This window comes from Notothenia rossii (genome assembly GCF_949606895.1).
Source record: "Notothenia rossii genome assembly, chromosome: 12".
Taxonomy (NCBI): domain Eukaryota; kingdom Metazoa; phylum Chordata; class Actinopteri; order Perciformes; family Nototheniidae; genus Notothenia; species Notothenia rossii.
The window spans coordinates 7,336,822-7,363,209 of NC_136911.1; the positions used below are offsets into that span (position 1 = coordinate 7,336,822).

The 26,388-nt window shown below is 42.6% G+C and overlaps 2 protein-coding genes and 1 long non-coding RNA gene across 11 annotated transcripts in view; 2 read left to right on the plus strand and 1 right to left on the minus strand.

Moving 5' to 3' along the window:
• LOC307026484 (WD repeat-containing protein 37-like) overlaps positions 1–13,585 on the plus strand; it is a 17,577-nt gene extending 3,992 nt beyond the window's left edge. For all 3 annotated transcript variants that reach the window (XM_079661876.1, XM_079661877.1, XM_079661878.1), the window contains exons 4-14: positions 58–153; positions 621–685; positions 3,291–3,429; positions 3,786–3,857; positions 4,043–4,087; positions 4,227–4,303; positions 4,540–4,774; positions 5,678–5,819; positions 10,522–10,656; positions 11,255–11,369; positions 11,452–13,585. In XM_079661876.1, the coding sequence (XP_079518002.1) occupies positions 58–153; positions 621–685; positions 3,291–3,429; positions 3,786–3,857; positions 4,043–4,087; positions 4,227–4,303; positions 4,540–4,774; positions 5,678–5,819; positions 10,522–10,656; positions 11,255–11,369; positions 11,452–11,583 (1,253 nt within the window). In that variant the 3' untranslated portion in view covers positions 11,584–13,585. The remainder of the gene's footprint in view (positions 1–57; positions 154–620; positions 686–3,290; positions 3,430–3,785; positions 3,858–4,042; positions 4,088–4,226; positions 4,304–4,539; positions 4,775–5,677; positions 5,820–10,521; positions 10,657–11,254; positions 11,370–11,451) is intronic.
• A 5,004-nt stretch (positions 13,586–18,589) lies between these two features.
• The window catches only part of LOC307026037, an 8,694-nt gene continuing 895 nt past the window's right edge, over positions 18,590–26,388 (plus strand). Inside the window, exons 1-6 of one of the 6 annotated variants that reach the window (XR_013804319.1) lie at positions 18,590–18,724; positions 20,525–20,715; positions 20,836–20,926; positions 21,068–21,161; positions 23,677–23,895; positions 24,901–26,199. This is a non-coding gene — a long non-coding RNA (uncharacterized lncRNA). Of the gene's footprint in view, positions 18,725–18,805; positions 19,710–20,483; positions 20,716–20,835; positions 20,927–21,067; positions 21,162–23,676; positions 23,896–24,900; positions 26,200–26,388 lie in introns of those variants that run through there. The other 5 variants (XR_013804320.1, XR_013804321.1, XR_013804322.1 and 2 more) reach the window with 5 other exon arrangements.
• adarb2 (adenosine deaminase RNA specific B2 (inactive)) overlaps positions 18,623–26,388 on the minus strand; it is a gene marked incomplete at its 3' end in the record, with an annotated part of 182,377 nt that continues 174,611 nt past the window's right edge. For both annotated transcript variants that reach the window (XM_079661113.1, XM_079661112.1), the window contains 3 exons: positions 24,909–25,090; positions 20,515–20,696; positions 18,623–18,799 (listed from right to left, as the gene is read on the minus strand). In XM_079661113.1, the coding sequence (XP_079517239.1) occupies positions 18,623–18,799; positions 20,515–20,696; positions 24,909–25,090 (541 nt within the window). The remainder of the gene's footprint in view (positions 18,800–20,514; positions 20,697–24,908; positions 25,091–26,388) is intronic.

A 26,388-nucleotide genomic window follows, 5' to 3' on the forward strand; every position in this document is an offset into this window, starting at 1 on the left:
CAGACCAGATGGTGTCGTTGTTTGCTTACTGATGCTCTCACTGTGCTAACATTACAGTACGCCGAGAAATCGACTCTCTGAACGAGCGTCTGACCGGAGATGGACAGACTGTTGATGGAGGAGACCCCACCAAGGGGGCTCTCAAAACAAAAGGTGCAACCATTTTTTCACAATCGGTTGCTGATCTCAATATTCTTAACAGACACTTCTGCATCTTTTGAAATTAAAAGGAAAACTATTGATGGGTGGCTCTCAAATTAAGTGTATATCTCAATCCATTGTTGCACAATATTTAAAAACACAATGGCTGTCATTCTGTGCATAATGATGTCATCAACTCATGTTAATAATGAATAGGTAAAGAGGAACCTTGCATTGTAAAATTGACATGAAGCTAAACCTGAAAAACTGGGATGAGTTCCGTTGTAACTTAGGTAAAGCCAGGTTTCCTGAAGTAAGCCTTGTTTAACCAATTCTCTTGTTTTATGAAACAACCCTATGGTGTGGTGTGGTGTGCACAACTATAACACTTTATAAGGCTATTAGTGCAGCAGTGAAACCAACCAATGCCACAGTGTTTAATTCCCTTCATTGTTTTCTTTGTTCTTCCCGTCTCCCAGCCAGCCACAGCACCAGCCAACTGTCACAGAAGCTGAAGACGACCTACAAAGCCTCCACCAGCAAGGTACCTGCTATTTTAGCTTATTTTATAGAGCTCATAAGATTTGTCATCTGTGTAATTATTTGAGCTGTGGGGGTTATGGTCACAGACTATCAAAAGCCCCTTTTGTTGCTGAGTGAGCAGAAGGAAGTCTTTGTATTCTTCCCCTGAGGTCATGATATGTAAAGGTACACAAAGGAAACTGTGACCAAGAATCATTACGGTTGAATTTGTTTTTAAAGTGCTTATGCATTTGGATAAAGACTTTTGAACTTACAGGAAGTGAAGGAAACTTTATTTTGTATTATTAAATGACATATTCCCTTGACTTCTTCCTTTTTAATCTCTTGCCTATGTAGTGCTTGTTCACTTTCCACGGCAAAATAGGTGGACCTCGCAACTTCCGTGTGGCCTCATGCGAGTTGTGCGGAGGAGATTCATGGGTAACTTCCTGAATGCTCTGTTGGTCACTAAGCATTGTGAGGGCCAGCTGACGCCTCATCTCTTCTCTGCTCTGCACCCTGTCAGAAGGCCTGTGGGGGGTCGGCTGCATTCCTAAATACATTAATAAAACACTTCCAAAAACATTTGGAAGTGTCGTCACTCAAGTTGTTTTTTTCTGAAATGTGAGCATGGCATCCATTTCCTTAGTCGCCCCTTGACTCACTTATCACTAGCCCGTTTAGACAGACTGGCCTCAAACTAAGCAACTTTCAGTACAAAGTTAGTTAGGAGTTAATTAGAGAGTTTGAGAGTTGGCGAAGAAAATAAATCGATACCCCCTGCATGTCTTTGAGCTAAATACTAAGTTAACGTTGCCTAGCACCAGCATCCCAAATACGCAGTGATTAACTTGTTATATGTGGCATTTTTAATCAATCGAGTGTACCGTGCTATTTCTTGCCCAATAACTTGGCATCTCCGCTAGTTGCCTGGCAACTGCTTTTAGATAAGAAATATTCCAGGATATACACTTTGTAAAAAAAAGCCCAAAACAGACACATCTTCTTATCTAACTCTGCAAGAAGTGATTTACCCAAGTTACTTCCTATTCCTTTAATGCAGGGCTTTGTTGCGCATATTAAAGCGTTTTCTTACATCTGGTGTTCCAATTATTCTTTAGTGTATATTCTAGTAATTTCTGTTTGCCGCTGTTGCTTATGCCTAATGTATGAATGAATGTTATTTCCTTAAAAAACTAAAATACAGAAAAAAATGATGCCAACATGAACTTCTCTACCTCATTTTCCTACCAAGTTCAACTTCGCCCCTCAAAGTCTGAGCTACATCAAGAGTGGAATACAATCCTGTTCTGATTTATTTAAAAGTTCTTTAAGAGGATACATAGGATCGAGGGAGAACTTCCTGAATTAACAGAACTAGCTGCTATGTAATAAACAGCTATCCCATCAGCTGGCTAAGAAACATGACAGAAAGCTAATGTTGGTAAGACTTCCTGGAACTAATGATCTGCACTAACTAACTCTACCCTTACCTCTGGGGTGACTTTGACTGGAATTGGCTATTTTCCTGTTGCTCATTGATTGCAGATAAGGTTGTGTTTGTCCTGTGAGCTGAGTGAGAGCATCACCTCACACAGGGGAACCAGATGCTTGGTTGCTGCATTTAATGACTACCAATGATCGAGGCTTATTGCTGAGGTTATTGCAGCAGCATGCACAATGCATCTTGTCACTCCTTGGTTACAAATGAGATTCACCCTTTCATTTGTTCATCTGCTCACCTGCAGTGACTTCAGGCCATGTGTAAGAAGACCCCTCTATATATTTAGAGGTGCCCCACTCGTACAGTATCAGTGTACTGATGAAGCTTGAATTGGCTTTAGAGCAGGCTTGATATGTATACGTGCGTGACACACACAGTTGCAGAAACATTGTCTGCAGTGCTTGTGGCACATAGATTTGGAAGTGCTAAAACACTAGGGATAATTTCCACATCGTACAAGTAATGAGGAAAATCAATGAAAGGCTAATCCCACTGACATACTGCATTCATAATGAGCTGATAACCTATGCAGCTACAATATCCATGAATTAGTCTGTGATTTAAATCTAGACTGAACACATAGTTGTGCAAAATGTTTCTTCGATCTGAAATGATTACCATGAAAAGCAAAGTTATATTTGATCTTTCAAGCGTTATTCATTCTTTCTCACTTTATTGTCCGTCTATCTCTCCATTGGAATCCTGTATCCTGTAGGAAGTATAATTCAAATTTTAAAAGAGAGCAGTTGACAAGTTATGATCTTTCTGGTCTTACGGTATGGTTATGTAATTCTTGTAACCGTGGTAATACCATAAATAAATAAGGAATAGCCAGCTTTCAGTTATATTATATTATATAACACAAATAGTAAACCCTATTGATTCAGGTGTCTCCGTAATCGTGCCATAGTAGGCCTGTAAAATAAGTCACACATAAGCTGTTGGCCAACTCTCTCAAAATAAATATTATACCCATCCATTCTAAAATGGTAGTATTGGTGCAACTGTTACCTACATTTCTTCCTTGTTTACTTTAGTTCTACTCCAGGAGAAAAGCTCATCGTTCGTCCGTTGTTTTCTCCATCATGCCCACCTCTCTTCTCTCTCCCCCCCCCCCGCTCAGATTGTGTCCAGCTTCAAAGCCACCGCGGGGTCCCGGGCTGTGTGCCAGCTGCTCAAGGAGTACATGGGCCACCGCGACGGGATCTGGGACCTCAGCATCACCCGCACCGTGCCTGTGGTGCTGGGCACCGCCTCCGCAGGTACACACATTCTCTTAAAGGACTATCTGTCAACCACTGCCACCGGGTTCTGTACACAGCCAACATGATCAAAGTGGCTTTTTAATTCAAAAGGCAATGTATGCAATATTTATACCATTAGATAATAATTAATAGTTTAGATATTTGATAAGACTTTGTATTTTTTAAACATGATTGTATTCTTATTTCCATTATGACATTGTAAGAAACTCTACAAACTCCGTATTTGCTTGGAATAAACGTCCAAGTTGGTGTTCCTTATAAAGTGTTGTATAGCTGACTTGATTACCGGCGCTATTAACTTAGTATAAAAATGTAAACGGCTTCATGTTGTCCCCGTCCTGCTCCCCTCACAGATCACTCCGCTTTGCTCTGGAGTATAGAGACTGGGAAGTGTCTGCTGAGGTATGCTGGCCATGCAGGATCAGGTAAAAACTTGAAAGGAACTTTAATCATTTGTAATTAACCGTGAGACTCAAAACAGTGTGTCTTTGTTAAACTCGTATAATTCAAATGTATAGGTTAATGTTATATGGAAAAGTGTGTCTTGGGTTCTGAGATAATAGGAACATTTGATGTGACATTAATAACATAATTGTTCTTTCGCCCCCAGTCAACTCCATCAAGTTCCACCCCACAGAGCAAATGGCACTTACAGGTATTTAGTTAAAGTGTTTATGTTGGTAAATTACCCAGATCTTTGTGCATCCGACTGTTGGACCATCTTCTCCCTGCTGCTGTCTCTCCTGCAGTGGATCTGAATGTGTGTTTGCTGATGAGTGCTTTTGTTCCCACAGCCTCTGGGGACCAGACGGCTCACATCTGGCGCTACATGGTGCAGCTTCCTGTCCCCCAGCCAACTCCAGACGTCAGTGTGAGTACCTTTGTGCATCCTGGAATGTCATGCCGTTTTAAGAGGTTTATTTACCATCGAAAAGATGAATTAAGTCACTGAATATTAAGTACAAGTGCAAATATCTGTATCACTGCAGGTAGAATCTGACTTTCCTTAGAGACAGTTTAGCGTCAGTAATCTCCAGACTTTGTGGAATATGTGCAGAATTAACTGACAGAAAACTAATATGTTGTCCTTTGCTCCCCCCCCCATAGGCCCCATGTGATGAGGACCAGGACTCTTCAGACAGAGAGGAAGGGGAGGTGGACGGTGATGGTCCTTGCGAGGTCCCCACTGTCAGGGTCGCTACAGCAACCCTGAAGAGCCACCAGGGGGTAGTGATCGCTGCCGATTGGCTGGTGGGAGGCCGACAGGTGGTGACCGCTTCCTGGGATCGAGCTGCCAACCTGTACGAAGTGGAGACGTCGGAACTGGTTCACGCTCTCACTGGTACGTAAACTGACACATTCTAACTTAGTGCGTATACTGTGTAGTCTATATACATTACATTCTCAAGTATGTATGAGTTGTTCAGATATTGCATTGAGTATGTATTATCTTCTTCTGCTGTCACTTTGCACAACAGATACAACTATATTTTAAATCGTTACCAAATGAAAAGCAACACAATGCAACCTTTGTCTCACCCTATCATTTACAGTGACTACGTTTCTGAAAAGACATAAAACATCTATAGTCTTTTTATTTCAGTATAAAGATCCATATGATCATGTGTCATTAGTCTAAATGCCCACATGTACCTTTGAACGTAGCATTTAGTGAACAGGAAGCGAGTTAGTGAGACTAAATGGCAGCCTTTTGGTTTTATGGAGCACTTTTTATTTTTGTTCCCCCCCAAAATAAGGAAGATCTGCTCTTCCCTCTAATTAGTGTGACTACACAATCAGATAGATTGTTCTACAGAAATGTAATGGACCGGATATACAACATCATTATATTCAACACTTGAAAGAGAACCTTATTTGTGTGTGTGTGTGTGTGTGTGTGTGTGTGTGTGTGTGTGTGTGTGTGTGTGTGTGTGTGTGTGTGTGTGTGTGTGTGTGTGTGTGTGTGTGTGTGTGTGTGTGTGTGTGTGTGTGTGTGTGTGTGTGTGTGTGTGTGTGTGTGTGTGTGTGTGTGTGTGTGTGTGTGTGTGTGTGTGTGTGTGTGTGTGTGTGTGTGTGTGTGTGTGTGTGTGTGTGTGTGTGTGTGTGTGTGTGTGTGTGTGTGTGTGTGTGTGTGTGTGTGTGTGTGTGTGTGTGTGTGTGTGTGTGTGTGTGTGTGTGTGTGTGTGTGTGTGTGTGTGTGTGTGTGTGTGTGTGTGTGTGTGCGTGCGCGCGCGCGCACATGCAGGCCACGACCAGGAGCTGACCCACTGCTGTACCCACCCCACCCAGCGGCTGGTGGTCACCTCCTCCAGAGACACCACCTTCAGACTGTGGGACTTCAGAGACCCGTCCATCCACTCCGTCAACGTCTTCCAGGGACACACTGAGTGAGTCTGTCCCCCCCCCCCCCCACACACACACACACACCCTGGTTACAAGTGACATTATTAAGGAGGATTGTGCATTACTAATTAGAGATGCATAAAACAAATCTGGAACAAGTCGCACATTCAACCTCAAGTCATTCCAACAGTTGTAGTTGCTGCAGTCCTTATGTTGCCCACAGGGTGGTGCTGTAACATCTCCCTGCTCTGTAAATCCCTCCGGTACTTTCTGCTCTCCCCTCTTTCCTCTTACAGTGCAACATTAATGTACAGAGCCTACTGCTCTAAGCCAAATCCTCCACTTGCCTCTCATTCATTACTGAGCACTTCGACACTTTGCTTTTCTTTCCCCCGCTCTCTCTCTCCCTCTCTCTCCCTCTCCCCCTCGCTCTCCTGTTCATTTATCTGTCCGTTCCTGCGTTAATCCTCCACTCTGTGTAATTTGGCACTTTGCTCGCTGTTAACACTCAATTGCAGACGCTCATTTCAAAGCGATGACAGTCTGGCTTTTCTGTGGCTTTCAATGGCAGCGCTCTATAAGGGCACAAGAAGAGTGTGTGTGTGTTTATGTGCACGTCTACATGGGTGTGCTGCCTGGCTGCATCTCTCTGGCAGCCTTTGATTGCGAGTGGGGGGATTACATAGAGCTCATTATGTGCGACCCCAACATGTATAATTCCTGCAGATCCCACTCTAATTCTCTCCCATAGACAATTGGCATAATGAGATGAAACCCCAGTGTTCCACAGTTAACAGCAGCCCCTCTTTCCATTCTTCTTTCCAGTTTGAAAGGCCATCGATGGCCTTTAAATGATGCACTTTCTTACTTCTTCTACTGTGGTTGGTGGACGGCAGCAAACGTACTCAGAATGCTGTCTCGCTCAAAACAGATCAAACGGTTTGCAGAAAGACTGAGACAACTTTAAAAAGCTGTAAAACTGCCACCTGATCGTTTGAGTGAGGAGGCAATTAGTAACTAACTTGAACCGGCTTATTTTTCATGGAGACTCTCATCTAGTGCTGCAGGTACTGATATTTAAACTTGTCAGCTGGTCTGCACAATTTCAAAAGGAGTACAATTGACACCTTCACATTTCTTTGGTCAGATGCAGTCACCCCCCCTACGTTTGCAAATGTAATGTGTTGTTGATGGTTAGTCAGAGGGAATGGTGTTGATAGTGGTTTTGTTTTAAGTCCCATTTGAAAAGGTCTCACCAAAATACAGTTGACTCATCCCCTGGCTTTGTCCTCTTTCCCACCTGTTAGCAATATATCTGTTTGAAGGTTCTACATCAGTTACTGTCTTCCTGCCACTTTTCGTACTCATTTTCTCGAATCCCCAGTACGGCGTAAACAGCACAGTCTCATCTCTGAGTGAGAGTGCTTTAATCGGAGCGGAGGCTGAGAGCTGGAGGGAGACATCCTCTCGTTTCCACTCTTCATTGGCAATTACAGCTAACGCTTCCTGACAGTGAACCGGGGCAGTTAAAAGTGCAGCACACGCCCTCCATCCCAACCCCCCCCCCCCCCCCCCGCCATAATTGCAGAGTAATGACAACTGCACGTGAGCTAACAAAGTGGGCGGCAGCAAACGAGAAGTGACAGCAGACTTGCTCTACAAAAGGAATGCCATGTCACGTTTGTCTCCTGCCATCGGCGGCTTTCTGAGACATTTGATAGCAGTTAATAGGTGTGTGTGTGTGTGTGTGTGTGTGTGTGTGTGTGTGTGTGTGTGTGTGTGTGTGTGTGTGTGTGTGTGTGTGTGTGTGTGTGTGTGTGTGTGTGTGTGTGTGTGTGTGTGTGTGTGTGTGTGTGTGTGTGTGTGTGTGTGTGTGTGTGTGTGTGTGTGTGTGTGTGTGTGTGTGTGTGTGTGTGTGTGTGTGTGTGTGTGTGTGTGTGTGTGTGTGGAGGAATACAGCAGCACTTACCAGGTTCTCAGCGACTGTCAGTCTCACTGCAGCAACATAGAGTGCTCTAAAACCTTAGTTATCTTTAGCTCAATGGTTTAATGGACCTGTGTACCGTGTGGGCTTAGGAGTCACACACTCTCATTGTGATAACCCTTGAGATTCTCATAAAGTCATACATCGATCATTAAAGCTCTCATTAGGGAGGAGGATGAGGATCATAGCCGGAACAAATACTCCCCTTTAGCTCCACAGACGTATCATCAAATCACAGTGTGCCGACGAGCACTTCATTTGCCCGACAAAAGGTCTTTATAAAAGTTCAATGAAATCATGATTTGGCTGTTTATTGTTCATCGATAGTTACTTACGGTAACTATGTGGTCAAGCCAAACATCCCTTAGAGCCAACTGTAAAGCATCTATTAGACGCATTTAAAGCTTTCTCCCTGCCAGTGTGTTCCCTCAGTGAGTGTCTCACAGTTACAGTCATATCAAATACTTTCACTAAGGGCAGTGTGAATCTGAGTCTACGGGGCCTGTGTTACGCTGTATAGATGCCTCTATAGCACAGCAGGTGCTCTGTCATTTCGCCGCTTAATCATCTTCCATGTCGTACTTTTGTTACGTGAAATACTGTTTGGACAAGCGTTCAGTACGGATTCTCTGCACTTACAAATCATCAAGTTAACTGGAGAGAATTGTATTGTATAACTTGATCGTTGTGTAAAAGGTGAATATAAACGCTTGATGTGAACTATGGGCTAAATATGCTAAGTGAGAGTAATTACTTTTAATGGAAGACTGTAAAACTAACTGTTAAAGGTCTCTCAGTTGAAAAGAAGTGGGGCTACCTTGAAGCCAAAATCTCACAAAATCCTTATAGTCTTTGAAGTTAGGTTTAGGTCGTTCTAGAGGCTGGAACTACAGGTGTAATCTGGGCTGTCACTGACTCAACGAAACACTCTCATATAACCTCCGCTGTCAGTCGAAAGATAACTCTTGAAATAGAGAAACATAAACAGAGGTCTGATGTCTCCTCCATCTCTCTGGGTATTCCTGTTGCTGGGGAACTTAGGGCTTTATGGCAGGGTCTTCAGTCATCTCTCCTTAACTTCCCCAACTTTAGAGAGGTCCCATCATTCCCCTCAGTCCCACACCGCAGGGGGTCCTGAGCTTGGCTGTCAGACGCTGCAGAGATGCCGTTAAGTAACACTGAACACTTCCCTCCTTCCTCACAACCCGTCTGAGAAACCCTTTGACCTTAATCAACCGTTTAATCAATGACCTTGTCTGATAACGCTGCCCACACACCTCCCATTGAGCACCCCCCCCCCTCTTTCTCTCTGTATTCCCTGGGTACCCTGCAGTGTCAGAAGGTTCCTGTAACGATACAGCAGTTTCCTTAAACCCCGGCCCCTCTAATAGAACAGAGTTTAGTCCCCTAATTAGCCCTTAATGCCGTGTCAATTTGAATTAAGAGGGAAGCCAGTTTTAGAGAGAAAAAGTAGACGTTCTGTGTGAAGGGAAAGTGCCTTTTAAGAAACTTCCCTCAACCATTCATTAAACAGGCACAGAAGGGAGGAAGGGAGAAGAAAGCCCTCACAGGAGCCATTGACGTACAGTAATGGATTGGAAATATGAAGGCTCTGTTAAGGTAATGGCTGACTGTAGTGGCATCCTGTGGGGCAGGGAGGGAAGGGGACGCTGTATGTCAAACAGCTATGTCGCAAAACGTGTTTTTGGTACATTTCTATTTTTATTCTGGTTTGAAGGCTAACGTCACACTTCCATAAGACCTAAAGAGGAACCACTTTCAGATCTGTTGAACTGACCAAGGCTTTGAAATCATTTCTCAATTTTGATTTGATAAAAAAAGGTAGGTTCAGGTTGCCTTAGAAATAAAGCAAATCCTTTGAATCAATCAAGGTGAACTTGCCATCAAACTGAGTCACTTGTTGTAACACATCATGTGATGCAAGTGTGTGTGTGAAAAAACAAGTTAGTCCATAGTAAAGGGTGTAATTGTTGGAGTAGTTAAAAGTAATGGATATGACTGAAATAATGAACACACTGTTCATATAGTTAGCTAAAATAATAGACTAACCATTTATCTAGATATTTAATGGTAATAAACAACTTTTATATAATAATTATGTAAAATAAAATCCAGTTTACAATCCATTCATATTTGAGTGGTTATTATTATTATTATTATTATTATTATTACTATTATTATTATTATTATTATTATTATTATTATTATTATTATTATTATTATTATTATTATTATACACCTTTGTCAAAGATATTAAAGTATAGCTACAATGGTAACAAACATTTTTTCTTCCCTGAAGCTGTTTTCTGGTGATTCTTCATGTGGATTCAACCTGTAGTGTTTGGTTTATGGAACATGATCAAAGAGCGATGTAAACACTGTCGTAAGTTTTGAACCCACCAAGTAACTTTCTGAGAGCTACAGCCATGTGACAGGAACTCAGCCAAAGTGTGATCCTATTGGCTCCTGTGGGAAGGTGATGCCTTGTAATATTTCTAAATGCTGAGTCACCTCAGTGTTACCTTCCTAATGTTGCACCTGATACATCCTCTCTGCTCATGACACTTCCTGTCACATCGTTAAGGTGTACGAGCAATTACAGCGTCTGTGGGAGGGTGACTGGAGCTTCTATCTAAAGTTCTCACTCCCAAAACTTTAGTCCTTTTCCTGCTTAACTTTCAGCCATGTGTTCTGGATTACAAAATATCTCATTCCTTGTTTTTCCGTGTCCATCTTTCTAGCACGGTGACGTCAGCAGTGTTCACGGTGGGAGACAACGTGGTTTCAGGGAGTGACGACCGCACTGTGAAGGTGTGGGATTTAAAGAACATGAGGTCGCCAATAGCAACCATCCGCACTGACTCAGCTGTGAACCGGTAGGTGACACGTCATATCATAACTATATAAAAAAGGAATAGTCATATAATAATAATAATAATAATAATGCAGCTTTATTGAAATATCACTTTTCAACACGTGCAGCTCAAAGCGCTTTACAAAAGGACACATCACAAGTTCAAAACAAACATCAAGAAATTAGCCTCAGATGATTTTGTTAAGAACTTAAAAAAGGTACATTTGATCAGGTTAATAAACACAAGGAGGTCAAATGTATGAAAATAAAATAAATAATGGTTTCAGATAAGACACAAGACGACTGAGTCGATGCAACTAAAGTGAACATATAGGTACAACAGAAATAAAAAGATAATAGGAATAAGAATGCCATAACTCTACTAAAGGTTAAACAATTATGAAATAAAGAAGACCAACGTAAAAAGAAATATTGCTATTAAAGCATGTTAGATTAATAAAACAAGATAAAGGTAGGTAAATAATAAAGACTAAAATAACTTATAATGTGGGGGGTTGCTAATGAAAAGATGTATCTTTAGCTGTATATATATATATCTATCTCGACTGCAGTTCAGAAGTGTGGCCCGGGTTCAAAGTGAACTTGTTTTGCCCTTCCAGGATCAGCGTGTCCGCCAACCAGAGGATCATCGCCCTGCCACACGACAATCGACAGGTCCGGTTGTTTGACATGAGCGGAGTGCGGCTGGCCAGACTCCCACGCAGCAACAGAATGGTGAGGAAGAGGGAAACACGGCCACACAGGTGTGTGTTTGTCCTATCGACAGAGTTCTAACATCATAACCGTGTGTGTGCAGGGTCACAGGCGGATGGTGTGTTGTACGGCCTGGAACGAAGAGAACCAGTCGTGCAACCTGTTCACCTGCGGCTTCGACCGGCAGGCCATCGGCTGGAACATCAACATCCCTGCCCTGCTGCAGGAGAAGTGACGCGGCTCACACACACACACACACACACACACACACACACACACACACACACACACACACACACACACACACACACACACACACACACACACACACACACACACACACACACACACACACACACACACACACACACACAGTGAAGTAGGAGGTGTACATATAGACTCTGTGGCCTGGCACATACATATTGACCCCGGGAAGCATCAGTTCAGTCGTCATGTGTTTCACAGACGAAATGCAGATGTTAACATTTGGTAAGAGCTTCCTTTGTCGTGTCACATGACTGACATGGTTCCAACATGTTAAAGTCTACATGTGTGCGAGGCCACAGATCTCCTCCTCCTGCCCCTGTCACTTCTTTAGCATGCGATGTGAATTGTGACACGGCTAGTCTGATTATTTTTGGTTCCTGGCCTCTTCTGTTTGAAAGTATATATTTAAATCTCCAGTTGTACGCTGCTGCTCACATCACTGTTGTTTAGTTACGGTTCTTGCATGTTGATAATCTCGTTTTGCAAATGTGACTTGTAAAGAGAACAATTATAGGGCCAGGGGAGCTTGTAGAATATGATATAAAGATGTTGTGTATATACTGTATTATGTCGTGGCCTGATTAAGTGCCCCGTGGTGCAGGTTGTTGCAAGTGTCTTACAGTTATCTCCCTACAAAGGTTGGAGTTTGGCAGAGATAGCGTTGTTCTGTGAAATGTTTTTATCCTTTTAGTGAGACTTATAGATATACAGATTAGTCATCATGGAACAAAAACGTTCGTATTTAGTTTTGTCACTTGCTGGGTCATTCAGTTGTCTTAAAATGTTAAGAATCTGCTGTCCTCGCTATAGATTTGAGTCCTTGCCTTTTACCTTTGATATTTTCACTTCACCACCAGCCTCCATTTTCTTTCCAGATGTTGTTAATATGAATGATGATACTGTAACTGCCTTGTTCCATGTTTACAGTAAGTTTATTTTTGCTCTATTCTGCCTCTCTGTCAGACTGCAACGAGTCCAGAGCATAGCAATAAGGGGACTCCACTTCTGTTGTTCACAAATATTTAGTAGGTCTGTGAGTGGGATGTGTTCGTAATCAAGTACTCCCAACATGTATCTGTGTCACTACTTTTAGCCATAATATGTACCTAGTGTTAGTGAGAAACGTGTTGCCGCCTCCCCAAAGTCAACTTGTTACGGTTTATTATTGTGAAGTCTTCATGGACTCTTTATCCAAATTCAGAAGCAATAACCCAGCTCCTTTATGTTTCTGGTGCTCAGAGTAGAGCTCCTCTGTCTTGTGAATCAATACGTCTGACTTAAACAAGCTCTGAATCTCACTTTGAGAACGATAAGGAAACCCTTTGTTACATGTGCAATATCCCTACACAGGAAGTCATGCTCTAGTTTTTGATCGTTAGATGTTTAACTTATTTCCGGGCTGTAGACCCCATCAAATGATTTCTCTGTACGTGTGACTGCTGTAGATGTACAGAAGTATGCAGAACTCCCAAAGATGGCTCCAGACGTTACACTGTTTCAATCAACAATAGAGTCAGCATGGATTTTGAAGTAGCACAGACCTAAAAATGTAAAAATCGTATTGAAATACCTTACCATTGCTTTGATGCCTTATCCTCCTGAGCATCAAGCGTTTCCAAATGCTTGTTATATAACTAGTTGTAATCCACTGCAGCGTGCAGATAGGATTTTTATTTCCGTTTCATTCAGGAAACTCAATCTTGGGCCCATTGATATCAATGTCATTTTAATTTGCTGGAAGACAGGCAAGACCTGATATGTTAATACCAGCTCGGAGGAAATATGATTTTGGATTGATACATTAAATTATTGTGTTACAGAATGGAAGAAGGTAAAAAAGTGGATGGGCTTTGCCTCATTGTAGCAAATCATATCCATTTCATACTTCATTATGTGATCTACTTTGCATACTTTATTGTGATGGGTACGTGCTCTCTGACACTTTCCAATAAAATGTGTGATTTACCTTTCCCAATCTATCATGTCTCTTTTTTTAACACTGCTCCCCCTTTTATACAATTCAATAACATATATATCAGTTTGAGGATTGCACTTCATTCATACGGCTGTAAATCTGCTCGCTTGGAATAACGGTGTCTGGTATTAAAGAAACGGGAACCATAAGAGATACACATATATGAACCTGGTGCTGAAAAGGTTAAGTTCCCACTGAATGATATGACACTTGTGTATACAGCTTTCTTATCTCACTTGTTTTTTTCTTTAGGTAACCTCTGAGGCTTGTAGAGAGTGGTTAGTTTGTTTGGTCACTGTTGAATAACTGCTGTTCTGCATTCAAGCCAAGGCAGCTCAGCTTCTACACGGCCGTCTTGTATACACCAGGGGTTCAATGACACTAAAGCAAACATTTTGGAAACACAACATAGTGTAGTAGTACGTAAATATGCAACAACAAAAAAAACGGAATAGTCGGCAAAGGTATAGTGTGTAGAAACCAGGCGTGGTAGCATGTCGTTAAAAATGACAGAAAAGTCATATAGCATGCTTTTTTACACACACTCATCTAAAAGTTGGTAACGGGCATAAGGGGGACCCTTATCTAAAAGTTGAAGAGGGGATGTGTCTTTTCTGAAAATGTTTCCATATTTTCGACATAAAGCTATATTATTTTTCATGAAAATGTGGACAAACCTTACTGTTTTCTTTTGCATATTTCGAAAAACTATACTATGTCGTTTTTTTTGCATAATTTAAAATTCTATCAAACTTTACACTTTGTTTTTTTGCATACTTTCGACATTCATATTATGTCGTTTTTTCTGAAAATGTTGACGCACTATAATGTTGTTTCTTCATAGTATAGCGGAAAGAACTCCAGAGTATAGTATGTCGACATTTTCATAGTAAAGCTATTACAAAATATGGAAAAACACTATATAATATTTTATGTTAAATAAAAAAAAAGCTGGACATTTTATGGTATGTTACAAATATTGTAAATATGACATAGCATGACATGTCAAGCATTTTGGAAAAAATTACATAGTATGATGAAAATATGCAAAGAAACAAGAAATGTCAAAAATGATCAGAAAAACAACATATTAAAGGAGGTATCAGGTAAATTTTAAACTAAATGTTTTGAACACTTCCAGGAGGTTTTGCATTGATGGAAGAAGTAGCTTATTCTGACCCTTTTCCACTTTTACTTGGTTAAAAGTTGAAATGATATATTATACTCTAAAGTAAAAGTACTGTATTGAAAACATTACTTGAATGAATGTTCATGCATTAACACTTCCGTGTACTTAAGATATAACAAGTACTGGTTCTTCAAGAAAAATGGCCCAATGGCAAAGTACTGGTAGTGAGCAGCAAAGACAATTATTACCTTGAATGTGCAGCTCTCCTTGGCTTTTACAGATTCTGGGCTCATTGTGTCTGTCAGGCTCAGCTCAAGTGTTTCAGTCCTCTCAGCTGCAGCAAGCTGGCTTCAGATTAAAAGCTCTTAAAACCCACTGTAGAGTTTACAAACAGGAATTTAGTAAAGCATCATCATCATCATCATCATCATCACTGAAAGACAGGACATATTGGACTTAGATTCATCAAATGGACAAACTAGATCTAAATGAATGATAATGTTGTTCCTTAACGGCTAACTGCGCTAGCAGGTTAGCCCAATCAACTTAAAAGGTGACTTTATGTCAATGTTGTTTTTACCACCAGTTTCTGCTGACCCCATGTGGGGGGGCTAAAGCTGGTTTGACATTTATCTCCATGTCAGAGGTTTAGTAGTCAAATGACAATTGAATAGAACTGTAAAAGAAGCCAGAACGTTTTAGAATGACCCGTTGTAATGTAAAATATGAATATGGAGCGAGACATGTAGTCAAAGAATTCAGTGAAATTAAAGTCTAGCCTATAAATAAAGTAGAAGGATTATACTTATAGATACATTTAAGTAAATTACGACCACATCGTCAATGTATCAGGCCTACTATAGCAAATCTGATTTCTTTCTACCTATGGAGCTTTTTTAGATAACTTTGTAAATGTCTTAGAGTATAAAAGATGCTATTCCAAAAGACACGATCATCCCTGTGTACATACTGTTGGCTGAGCATACATGTTGAAATAGTGTCTCAATTACAGTCTGTGCTATGCCTTTCAGATTTCATTGAGAGACAGCATGACACTGGGGGAGAATATTCTGTGGAGCTCTCTCTCTGTCCGCTCCCATTAGATTACAGCTGGCTGGCCGTGACCAGCCACTGGAGCAAATTGTCAATTATGATGTTTATTGTAGAGCACACAGTCGAGTCCATGGCCTGAGGGGGAAGGGTGGATGCTGCTGAGGAGGCACACCTCGCCCCCCTCCTCCTCTCCTCTCCCCCTCTTCCTCGCTTCATTCTTCCTCCAGGCTAATTTGGTGGCTGGTCTGTGTGACACCTGCCACCGTGCCAAATAGAGATAACCATTTCCCCATGGATTTCTCTTGAGGGGGGGCGGGGCGGGGAAGGGCCTCTTTAATATTTGTCTGGAAGCTCCTGGGGGCCAGCGCTGGCTAGACAGGTGATCCTGAAGCTGACAAAGTAGAAATAGCCTAATTTCAGTGCTAATTATATATTCTTTTTTTTGTACTCGTAATTAGATTATTAAAATCTAGATGATCAAAAAAAACTATCCAGACAAGGTAAAATTACAAGATTGTGTGGTTTTAATCACATATACAGTACAAACATTCAATTTTTTAATCATTACTGAAGTGCAATTTACAGACCTTAGCAGCAATTCTTCATATACTTGAATTTACATGATAATTAGACATTTCAGGATCTCTTTCACATCTTTGTCAACATCTTTTATACATTTCTTTATACATATGTACATTCTTAGATACAATATTGCCATTCAGACATGCCTTTTATTGATTATTTCTCAAAATAAATCTATTTCCATGGCTTTTACTGCCATTATGAAACATGGTGTAGAGAAATCATGAATGTTGTTCCTCATGTTGTTTCTGAAGTTATGGAGGGAAGGCTGATGTTGACCACTCACCATATGGAAGGAAGGTTTTTGTTTTTTGAATGGCATCCAGACCATCATGGAAAATAAATGAAATTCGTAAAAAAAAAAAATGGCTGATTGAATAGGAAGCCAGATTTAGGTCAAATATGGGTCCAGTTTTCTCTTGTGCTAGTCTGCCTGCCTGTTCCTCACACTCTGACCTCCACTGAAGGGCTCATTCTACAGTTTAGTCAGCCAGATAGTGAACACTTTGGGACAGGGAAACAACACCAGGAAAGCACCACTAGATGTCACTGTCACTACTCAGGTTTTACTGCTGGTGGCCACTTTAGATGATTCATCTAAAATCCTTGAAGAGAATACCGCAATGACAACAACAAGTCATGATCACAATGAATATCAACACTTTGCTGGTAACATTTACACACAGTGTTGGTTACATCATGAAATATGCTTAAACATAAAAACAGCAAAGGTGCAAATGTACATTGACCAGGGATGTCCATATTCACCTGGGTCATTTTTATCAACACATCATTTGTATTTAAGTGTGTTGAAGTTTACAAAAAACAAAACAAAAACTCAAGTCGACCACTTTGCTGACAGTGAGAGGGGGGGGGGGGGGGGGGTTCTGTGCTTACAAAACTTTTTGCCGCTTCAACTATTATCTGCTCAGGGCGGTCCTGACCACAAAGTGAAAGCACAAGTCGATCAGGTCAAGAAGGCTTCCCTAATGAGACACGACCAAAAGTCGTTTTTGTTCGATTCAAAGGGTACGGAAACCGGCCCCAACAGGCTGGAAACTGAGGTAGGTGACGAGAGAGAGAGAGAGAGAGAGAGAGAGAGAGAGAGAGAGAGAGAGAGAGAGAGAGAGAGAGAGAGAGAGAGAGAGAGAAATAACATTTGGATAAAAGAAGGAGAAAAAAGCTGTAATGGTCGCAATTATGTACCTACATTTTTCTCCTTCTACCTACCCAATGGGGTGAGGATGCAGGAAAAAAGCAGTGTATTAACCTGTCGTGTAAACCTCAGGCACGGAGGGGGAGGGGGGGAGCGGGGGGGTAAGCAGTGAAGAGAGGCTGATAAAGAAGAGGTGAGGGAAATAGGTCGAAGAAAAGGGAAACAGGGCTAAGGGGAGACAAAAGGAGGAGGAAGCCAGGTGTCAAAGGGTGAGTTAGAGAAGGAGGACAAAGATAGAAATGAGAGAGGGAAGGTGAGGCAGGATGAAGCAAGGGTGTGTCCTCTTTTTCTCTCTGTCTCTCTTCTCCTATCACCCGTCACCCTGACAGGGACGGTAATTGGACGTGGACCGCTTTCTCTCTCTCTCTTTTCCCTCTTTCTCTGTCTCTTTCTGTCTCTCTCCCCCGTGGCTCTGCTCCTCAGCGGGAGCCTAGGGGCCCGGAAATAGCTGATGACAAGATAGCGGCTGCCTTTCATTCGGCTCAAGGTTACCCCACCCTTCCATGCCGGCTGAAGAGGGGGATGTTTAGGTGTGTGTTTGCTTAAATGTGTGCGTTTTGAAAGAGTGGCAAGTCAAAGAAAGGCTCCATCTTTCCATGACCGTTCGCTTTTCAGCCCGTCAGGTTGACCTTCCTGTTGTTTCTGTAGGGGCGGATGGGTGACACATTGAGAATGACACACACACACACCCACCCACGCACAGAGACAGGGTGGTGATAGCCTTGAGCCAAAGGTTGCTCCGGTAAACTTCCAGGTATGAATGTGTGAAGCAGGATGTTGGTAAAGAGTCTCACACTAAAAAAATAAAGGTTAACCACACACACACACACACACACACACACACACACACACACACACACACACACACACACACACACACACACACACACACACACACACACACACACACACACACACACACACACACACACACACACACACACACACACACACACACACACACACACACACACACACACACACACACACACACACACACACACACACACACACACACACACACACACACACACACACACACACACACTTCCTCAGACCGACAGCAGGAACTGTTCCTGCTCGGGCGGTTTCTTCACCCAGGTGCCGAGGCCCGTTTCCTGCAGAGATCTGAACCACTGCTGCTTCACTGTCTGGTAAGGACGCGCCGCCATCTTGGCCTCGCAGTACATGAGCTGGTTTTCCACCGAGCCGGACACGCGAATCCCCGACTGCAGACGACGGGCGAGCAAGATAAGAGAGGGAAAACAGAGAGAAAGAGAAATTAGGATTCCAATAAAAGCGACACAGACATGCAGATAGGAAGGGATAACAAAGAGAGGGGGATACAGCCGGGGCAGGGAGGCTAAAGGTTCCGTGAAGAGGGGAGAGAAGAAGAAGAGCGAGCAAAACAAAACGAATGAGCCGGCACAAATGCATTTGGGTGGGGTTGGGGTGGTGGTGGAGGTGGGGGGGCTTCAACAGCTGTGTAATCTCCCCATTTAAATTTCACAAGCAATTGAACATTCTCTGTGCTTTTTGTGCATTCCTATTGTCGCGAGGGGAAACAATGAAGATCGGCGGAGAGACAAGTCTGGAGAGAGAGAGGGAGAGAGCAGAAGTTTCTTTTGGAGATTAGTGCGACTGCTCTTGCGTGGCCCCTTATATACGGCGCGCAGGGAGCACTTAGGGCGGGGGCCTCCTCGAGTACTTCTCCAAATAATTATGGTTTCATAGTCATTATGCTTTAACGGCCGCCATTTGGCGACGCAGGCACTGTCTGTTACATAAAGTTTCAGAATGGAAATGAAAGTGCAGCGAGGCCGTGTGCTGACGGGAAAGATCCGAGCTGCCAGTTTTTGATAAGCCGCATAGAGAGCAGATGTTGCCGGGCCGACAAATGTATCTACGGAAATTCCATATATCCTCCGCAGAGCGCTCACCTGCAGCCACGGCACTCTGGGAATGTGATACACGTGTCTGTGCTTTTTAACTGAGTGGCTCTCGGCGTCCATCTCTCCTGTTAATGTCTCTGCATTACTGATTCCTGATGGCGGAGGATTGCATTGTGTTTGACACAACTGAGTCTCTTTCCAGCACAGCAGCAGCAGCAGCAGCAGGCAGTGTCAGTAGAGCAGAGAGGTGAAACTGAATTGTATTCATTTGAAAATGTCACATTTGTTTTGGCTCAGATTAATTAAATTGTACAAAATATTCTCCCGACAAGTAAAAGATACACGGTGGAAGGTGGTTTTTAATTAACATTTAAATGAATAGGACAGATATTTCCTTGTGTCATAACAAGCAAAACAGTATAATTCATAATTGTAATGATGGCTGTGTTCCAGAGGGTTGGTTTGTATTGTGTCTGTTGCTGAAACAGAACAGAGCTATCATCAATGTTGTACCTGTGCTTTTATACTATAACGCAAACATCCAAATGAAAAGCCTATAAAGGGAATAGTTACAAATGTAAATTCCCATGTCATTTGTTTATTTGTTGTTGACTCCCTTGTAGTTGGGAAAAGGGGAGCAACTCTTGTAATGACCCTTTAAGCTCTCTAGATAGGTTTGTATCAAAATGAAATGCACATGAACAGATTTAAAAAGAAATGTGGAAAGAAAAACGTTGTTTCCATCGACTCGGAAAAGCAGTGGGTTGGGTTATTTATTACTTTACGTCTAACATGATGGTATGATGTAATGCACTATTTCTGTTTCCATTGCAATTTGTTTTTATTGTCCCACCAACTTTTCCACTCCAGCCATATTTCAAAACTTCTTTGCGATATTCACTTTTTTGTTTCTCAAACTTTTTGCAATTCTATTGAGATTTCTTAATGCTCATATTTAAAATGGATGTGGAGGTAGATTGAAGCACACCTTCTTTCTACCTTATTAACCGTCCCCTCATAGATGTAGCTGAGCCCCTGACCTTTGCCCTCACCTTGCGGTAGAGTCTGTTCCAGCGGGTGAACAGGGTGTGCTTGCAGAGACGTGAGGGTGTCCCTGCGTCCCGCCTCCGCCCTGTGGATGTGTTGACCGCCTCCAGCTGAGCATCGCCCAGCGTCCAGTTGACACTCACACAGGAGGCCTTCCCCGGCTGCTGGGACTCAGCACTGCTCAGCCCTACAGGAACACAACACAGGTGAGAGACAATTAACTTAGGTGGACTCAATCTCAATACCAACGCGCTTGTGAGTAAAATAAGGTGATTTTCCACTTTTGTTCTGTTTAACCTTCTTTTACCCTTCGCTCACTCCCTCAGGCTAATGGCAGACTAAGTTTTGCAGAGTCAACCTGGGTCTGAATCTGCATGGCTGTTTATCTGAAGCTGTGATATATCCTCAGAGAGGGGGGTGAGCGTATAAGAAACCTTTGTATGAGTTAAATGTGTTTTTATGCCATACATTTCATTTTCAGGTAAAAAGATCTCCCCTAAACTGGACTTTTTCTCTTTCTTTTCTACCCTATTCTCCTTTTCTTTGTGAAATAATAAGCCTCGCTAGCAAAGCACTCGAAGCGATCAGTCGAGGAAATAGAAAGTGACAGAGGAAGAGGGGAGATGATTGACTGTCAAGTAAGCTGTACAAGGTTGTACAAAGTTTCTCTGTAAGCATAATTCTAATTAACTATTAATCTCACTGCAAATCAAAGACGTATTTCGACCCTTTAGGAAGTAAAGTGTTGGACTCTTTTGCCAATTATTGAGTTAGCAGCTAGCAGCTAGCAGCTAGCAGCCGTTAGCTCACCTTGCATAAACACTAACCCCAACGGTCTCCTACAGTGTGCTAAACCACATTGTGTTGTGGCAATAATACAACGGAGGAAATGATGAGTGCAATATATGAAGGCCTAACACTGCCAGAGACAGTAACATGAAGCATAGACAAACAGAGTCTGATCGCCAAGTGCTGCTTGAACACTAAATCCACTCTAAATCTGTAAAACTGTTTTCAAAAATGAATTTCTGTGGAGGATTTCACCTTGACTTCCGACCCAGTTCTTCATGATAGCATGCGATGTTAAAGTACCTTCACAGAAAATGAGCAGACAGATTCTGTGCGACGGGTGAACAACAGTTGCCTCTGATCTCAGCGTCTGACAGACAGCTTGTTATAGTACAATACCTGATGTTCAATACCACGATACATGCCTGCAGATCATCTCCCTGCTTGCCACACTCATTTTCCCGTCTTCACTCTTCCATTCACCGATTTCAGCTCTTCTTTTCTGTAGCTCCTTGGAGCTGGAATGAATTGCCTGCCACAGTAACAATCCTCCAAGTCTCTTATTACCCATCTCTTCTCTCTTGTGGAGACGCACCTCTTTGAACAAAAGACCTTCCTATCCATCCTGCCTTTTCCCTTTCTCTCGCTCCATTCATGGCTCATTTCACCCCTTCAAAGGGACTTGACTCTTCTGTTTCTGGAATAGCCAATTTGATTTTTCCCTCATTGAAGACTTGATCAATTTCTCTTCTGGGAAGTGTTTGGCAGACATGAAAGAAGTGGATTTACAGCCTTTGGTTATGGGACTCCTAACTGTACAGTACACATTTACTAATATTTGAGGCTTGTGTGCAGCCACAACAAAGAATAGCCTGTGTTTAAATGTGCACATTACATCCATCCTGTAGTAGCGGATGGTTTTTAAAATGTTCCTGAGGCGTTGGAGCAGCAGCGGCGGACTAGTGAAGCAACAGGTATGCCAAAAGGTCTATCTAAGGTGAAGCAACATATTGAGCTTGCTGAGACAGGAACAGATGTAAATGAAAAGTTACTGGTTCGAATCCCTGAAACATTAGGTAAGAGGGTTTTCTATTCACCTTCAGCAGCACGTAATCGCCAACTGCTTCAAACAGTTTAACATAAAAAACAAACAAATACAATCTCAAGAATCTAGCTTGTGTACAGGGTCAAGTATAAGGGGTTATAATGTATCTAGGAAACTGTCATTGAACAACCGTTATCAATGTTCCTTTTATCTACCGTTGTCCTTTGCCCAAAATGACAAAGCCCTGCCATAGTTTCTGTTCTGCGGTGGAAGTGAACAGCAGGACGAGAGTGAAGGACAGTCCATCAATGTGTTTGGCCCTCGGGGGTTCAGGTGTAGCGTGATAAGAGCGGTCCCTGCGATCCCCGGGAATTTCCTCTAAGGGCGTTTCTTTTAAATAACCCTGGACACACAATAGCTGCGGAGCTCATCAGAACCAATGAAAGGAATGGAGGATGGAGGGGGGGGTACGCACACAGCCATCTGAATGCAAGCAAAGCCCTCTTTTCGCTTTATTCCCCTCCTGCCTTTCTGTCTCCTTCTCTTCCCCTCCGCCTGTCTCTCTCTCTGTCCGACCCCCCATCAGAGTGAATGGCTGTCTGATAAGGGCTGTGATTACATTGATTTGGTGTAGGGCCATCTCCGCTGTTTGTCCATCTTCCTCCCCCTTCCTTCACCCTTCTACCCTTCAATTGACTGCAGCTACTTGAGGTACTGCAGGTGCAAAGCTCTGACGCTTTGCGATGGGTGGACACACAGAACACATTGTGAGGGCATATCATACGGTAACACCAAGTATCCTCAACACTGAAATAAAGAAAAAGAATATTCTTGGAAAAAAGCCCTGTATAGTCATTTAACCAACTATGTAATTACTTTGAGGTTTATTCAAGTAAGTGTAAGTAAGTGTGATTGATGAAGAAATAGATGGCACTTGACTACAATTATCCAAAAAGTAACAGCAGCTTGTAATATCTGAAACCAAAAACTCCAAATTGGACGACTCAAATGACGCCATTCAAAACGCCATTGAACAAATCATGAGAAATGACTTTCAACACCAGAGGACAATCCGGTACAATTATCAATCTTGATGAGGATAGGCCTCACAAAATATTCATCCTCAAGGCACCCAATTACCCGGAGCAGAGCCCTGCGACGCAAAGAGCTCCTGTGCCCTTCAAGAACTATACTTTAAACCTGATCAAAGTAAGGAAGAATGTATCAGATGTATTCAATGTGTGCATTTTAGGGTTGATGCAATGATGATAAATATATACATGTTTCCCAGTTTGGGATTGTCACTGACTTTGTTCTCATCAATGATCCCTAGCAACACCATGTGCCCTACATCGCTGCGTGTCTCTGCCGCTCAGCCTCTCTGACTGGCCTAGATCTGAAGTGATGGCTGACGCAGTCTCTACAAGTTGGATGTCATTCAGATCCTCTTCCAGCATTCATCTTCACAACAAACGGAAAGCCTCAGGTCTCCGTGGAGCCCCGGAGGCAGACGCGCCAGACAGCTTCATAGCTGTTGCTTGTCTGGCACAATGTAAGTGTTGAAAACCTGGAGTACATCTGTTTGTTAAGAGAGTGTGTGTGTGTGTGTGTGTGTGTGTGTGTGTGTGTGTGTGTGTGTGTGTGTGTGTGTGTGTGTGTGTGTGTGTGTGTGTGTGTGTGTGTGTGTGTGTGTGTGTGTGTGTGTGTGTGTGTGTGTGTGTGTGTGTGTGTGTGTGTGTGTGTGTGTGTGTGTGTGTGTGTGTGTGTGTGTGTGTGTGTGTGTGTGTGTGTGTATTTATTTAATGTGGAGCTGGATTATTTATTAAAAGGAAGCTCTGAAAATAGACACTGTACTCCTATGGCCCAGGGTCTCTATATGGGATGGCCCCATCTGAATACTACAGAAATGTAAAGGCAGGATGTGAATAGAAAGCACATTCTGTCATTTAGCATGTGAATATTAAAGGGAAGTGGAATATTTTTTTAATAGACCACTCTGAAGCCAAGAAAATAATCGAGCAAGTCAGTTATCCAAGCAGTGACTTCCTGTTTAAGTTTGAAAATGTGCTAAATACAGGGAAAGCTGAACTAACATTCCTCAAATGGATCTTAACATGTTGATGTGTTTAAAAAGTGGAAATGTATCAATGGTGTTTTCACAGCTTGCTTCTGCTGCCTCCATTTGGCAAAAAAAAACATTTCAGTAAAACAGTTTTTTGTGGTTCAACACAGCACATTTGTAATTACTCCAATCACATCCCATTTTAGAGTTTCCAACAAAAACAACAAGTGCTTCATTTTTTTAAGCATCACTTAAATTCATGGAAGGAAGTTGGAAGAAGTTGGCAGGAGGTAATTAGTTTAATAATTTTGCACTGTTTTCAATATTTTCAATACCCAAATTGGCACCTTAACCATCTTGATGATTCCCAGACCCCTCCTAATAGAGACCAAGCACCAGCTATAGTTAGAGGTTACTGGTGTACAGACTTCCTAAAGTTATTGTTTACCTAAATGTTTTTAAAATTATACTTAAGACAGACTGTCTGTGTGTGAGTGTCGTACCGCTGAGCAGGGGCTGGTTGCGTCTGTGCGTGGCGGGCAGGGGGCCAAAGCGCTCCTGCCGCTGGTTCAGAACACGGCCCAGATGGCCAGTGTGCCGCAGGCTGCCGACGGTCACGCTGTGCAGGTACACCGGCTCCACAAAGTGGCTCAGCAGCGCCCCCTGCAGGCCCAGGATGTTCCATCTGAGGAGAAGGGGTAAACAGAGTCAGGGATGAAGCGGAATGATAAATCAGGGGAAGAAGCGGAGAAAGGAAGGAGAAGAACCGTATAAAGAGTGTGTGTGAGGATGAAATGTGTACATAAAGAAATAGGGAGGGAAGGCGCAGTTTGGGGAAGGGAGATAGAATCAGGGTGGGAAAGGAGGAGAAAGGGGAGAGATAGAAGGATATAAAAAAGAGAGAGACAGATGTGAAAGCTTCAATGACAGGTAGAGACAATTTGATCATTATCTTGATGTGGGACGTGATGAATAACAGCCACAGGACTGACGACACACACAAACATACTACACGCACACATGCACGTAATCTGACAGACACACGTCCTCCACTCCCATTTTCCCCTGGTTCAGAGATACAAACCATCATCACCACCACCGACAACAACACTGCCAAAGGTCAGTCCATCAGCATTCAGTATGTGGAACAACACATTAGCATATGTGCATTCATCAGTGCCATGAGGTTAATGCACTGCACTGGGCTGCAGGCAAGCTTCCGTCGATTGCTCAGAGCGAGGGGCGATCACTTCGGGGTTTGCTTAGGGAGATCCACGAGTGACACCAAATCACAGTGGGGCTAATCCTGCCAACACCGACACCTGATACTGTAGCCAGCTGGTCATGTGCCACCGACTGTTGAAATCCTCTCTATTTAACCAGCAGATGCTAATTTATGGATGGGAAATGATAATTACCGTGTTTATTTTCATTTCCTCCCTTCATGGAGAGTATAAGCCTGAGCTGGGTCTCCTGTGCTGGACTAATGAACTTATGCGAGGCACAATCACAGGCTCGACATTATGCTACTCATTTTTAGATCATTGTTCTTTTTTGTTAATCAATGTCTCTTTATCATGAATGCAATTACAGCGGCTGCTTGTTTTTTTTGTTTGTTTTCTGTCTCTTGCCGACTTAATAATCACTCATTACGGCTTCTTTCGCTTCCCGAGCAGTCAATTAACATCAGCGGCTTTCGGGGAATCACTAAACAGGCTCATGATGCAGCGACCGCCTGCCTACGCTGTACCTGCAATCTGTCAGCAACATCGGTCCTTCCTCTAAAGCAGAGAGGTTTGTTTTAAAAGCACACACACACACACACACACACACACACACACACACACACACACACACGCAGAACTTCAGTGCTCTGCAAAAACAGAAATAGTTTAGCCTGAAATATTAATTTACCCGAAAGCGACACCGTGAATCAGAAACATCTTCTAATCTCATGCAAGAAAAGACAGCCATCTGGCTTGG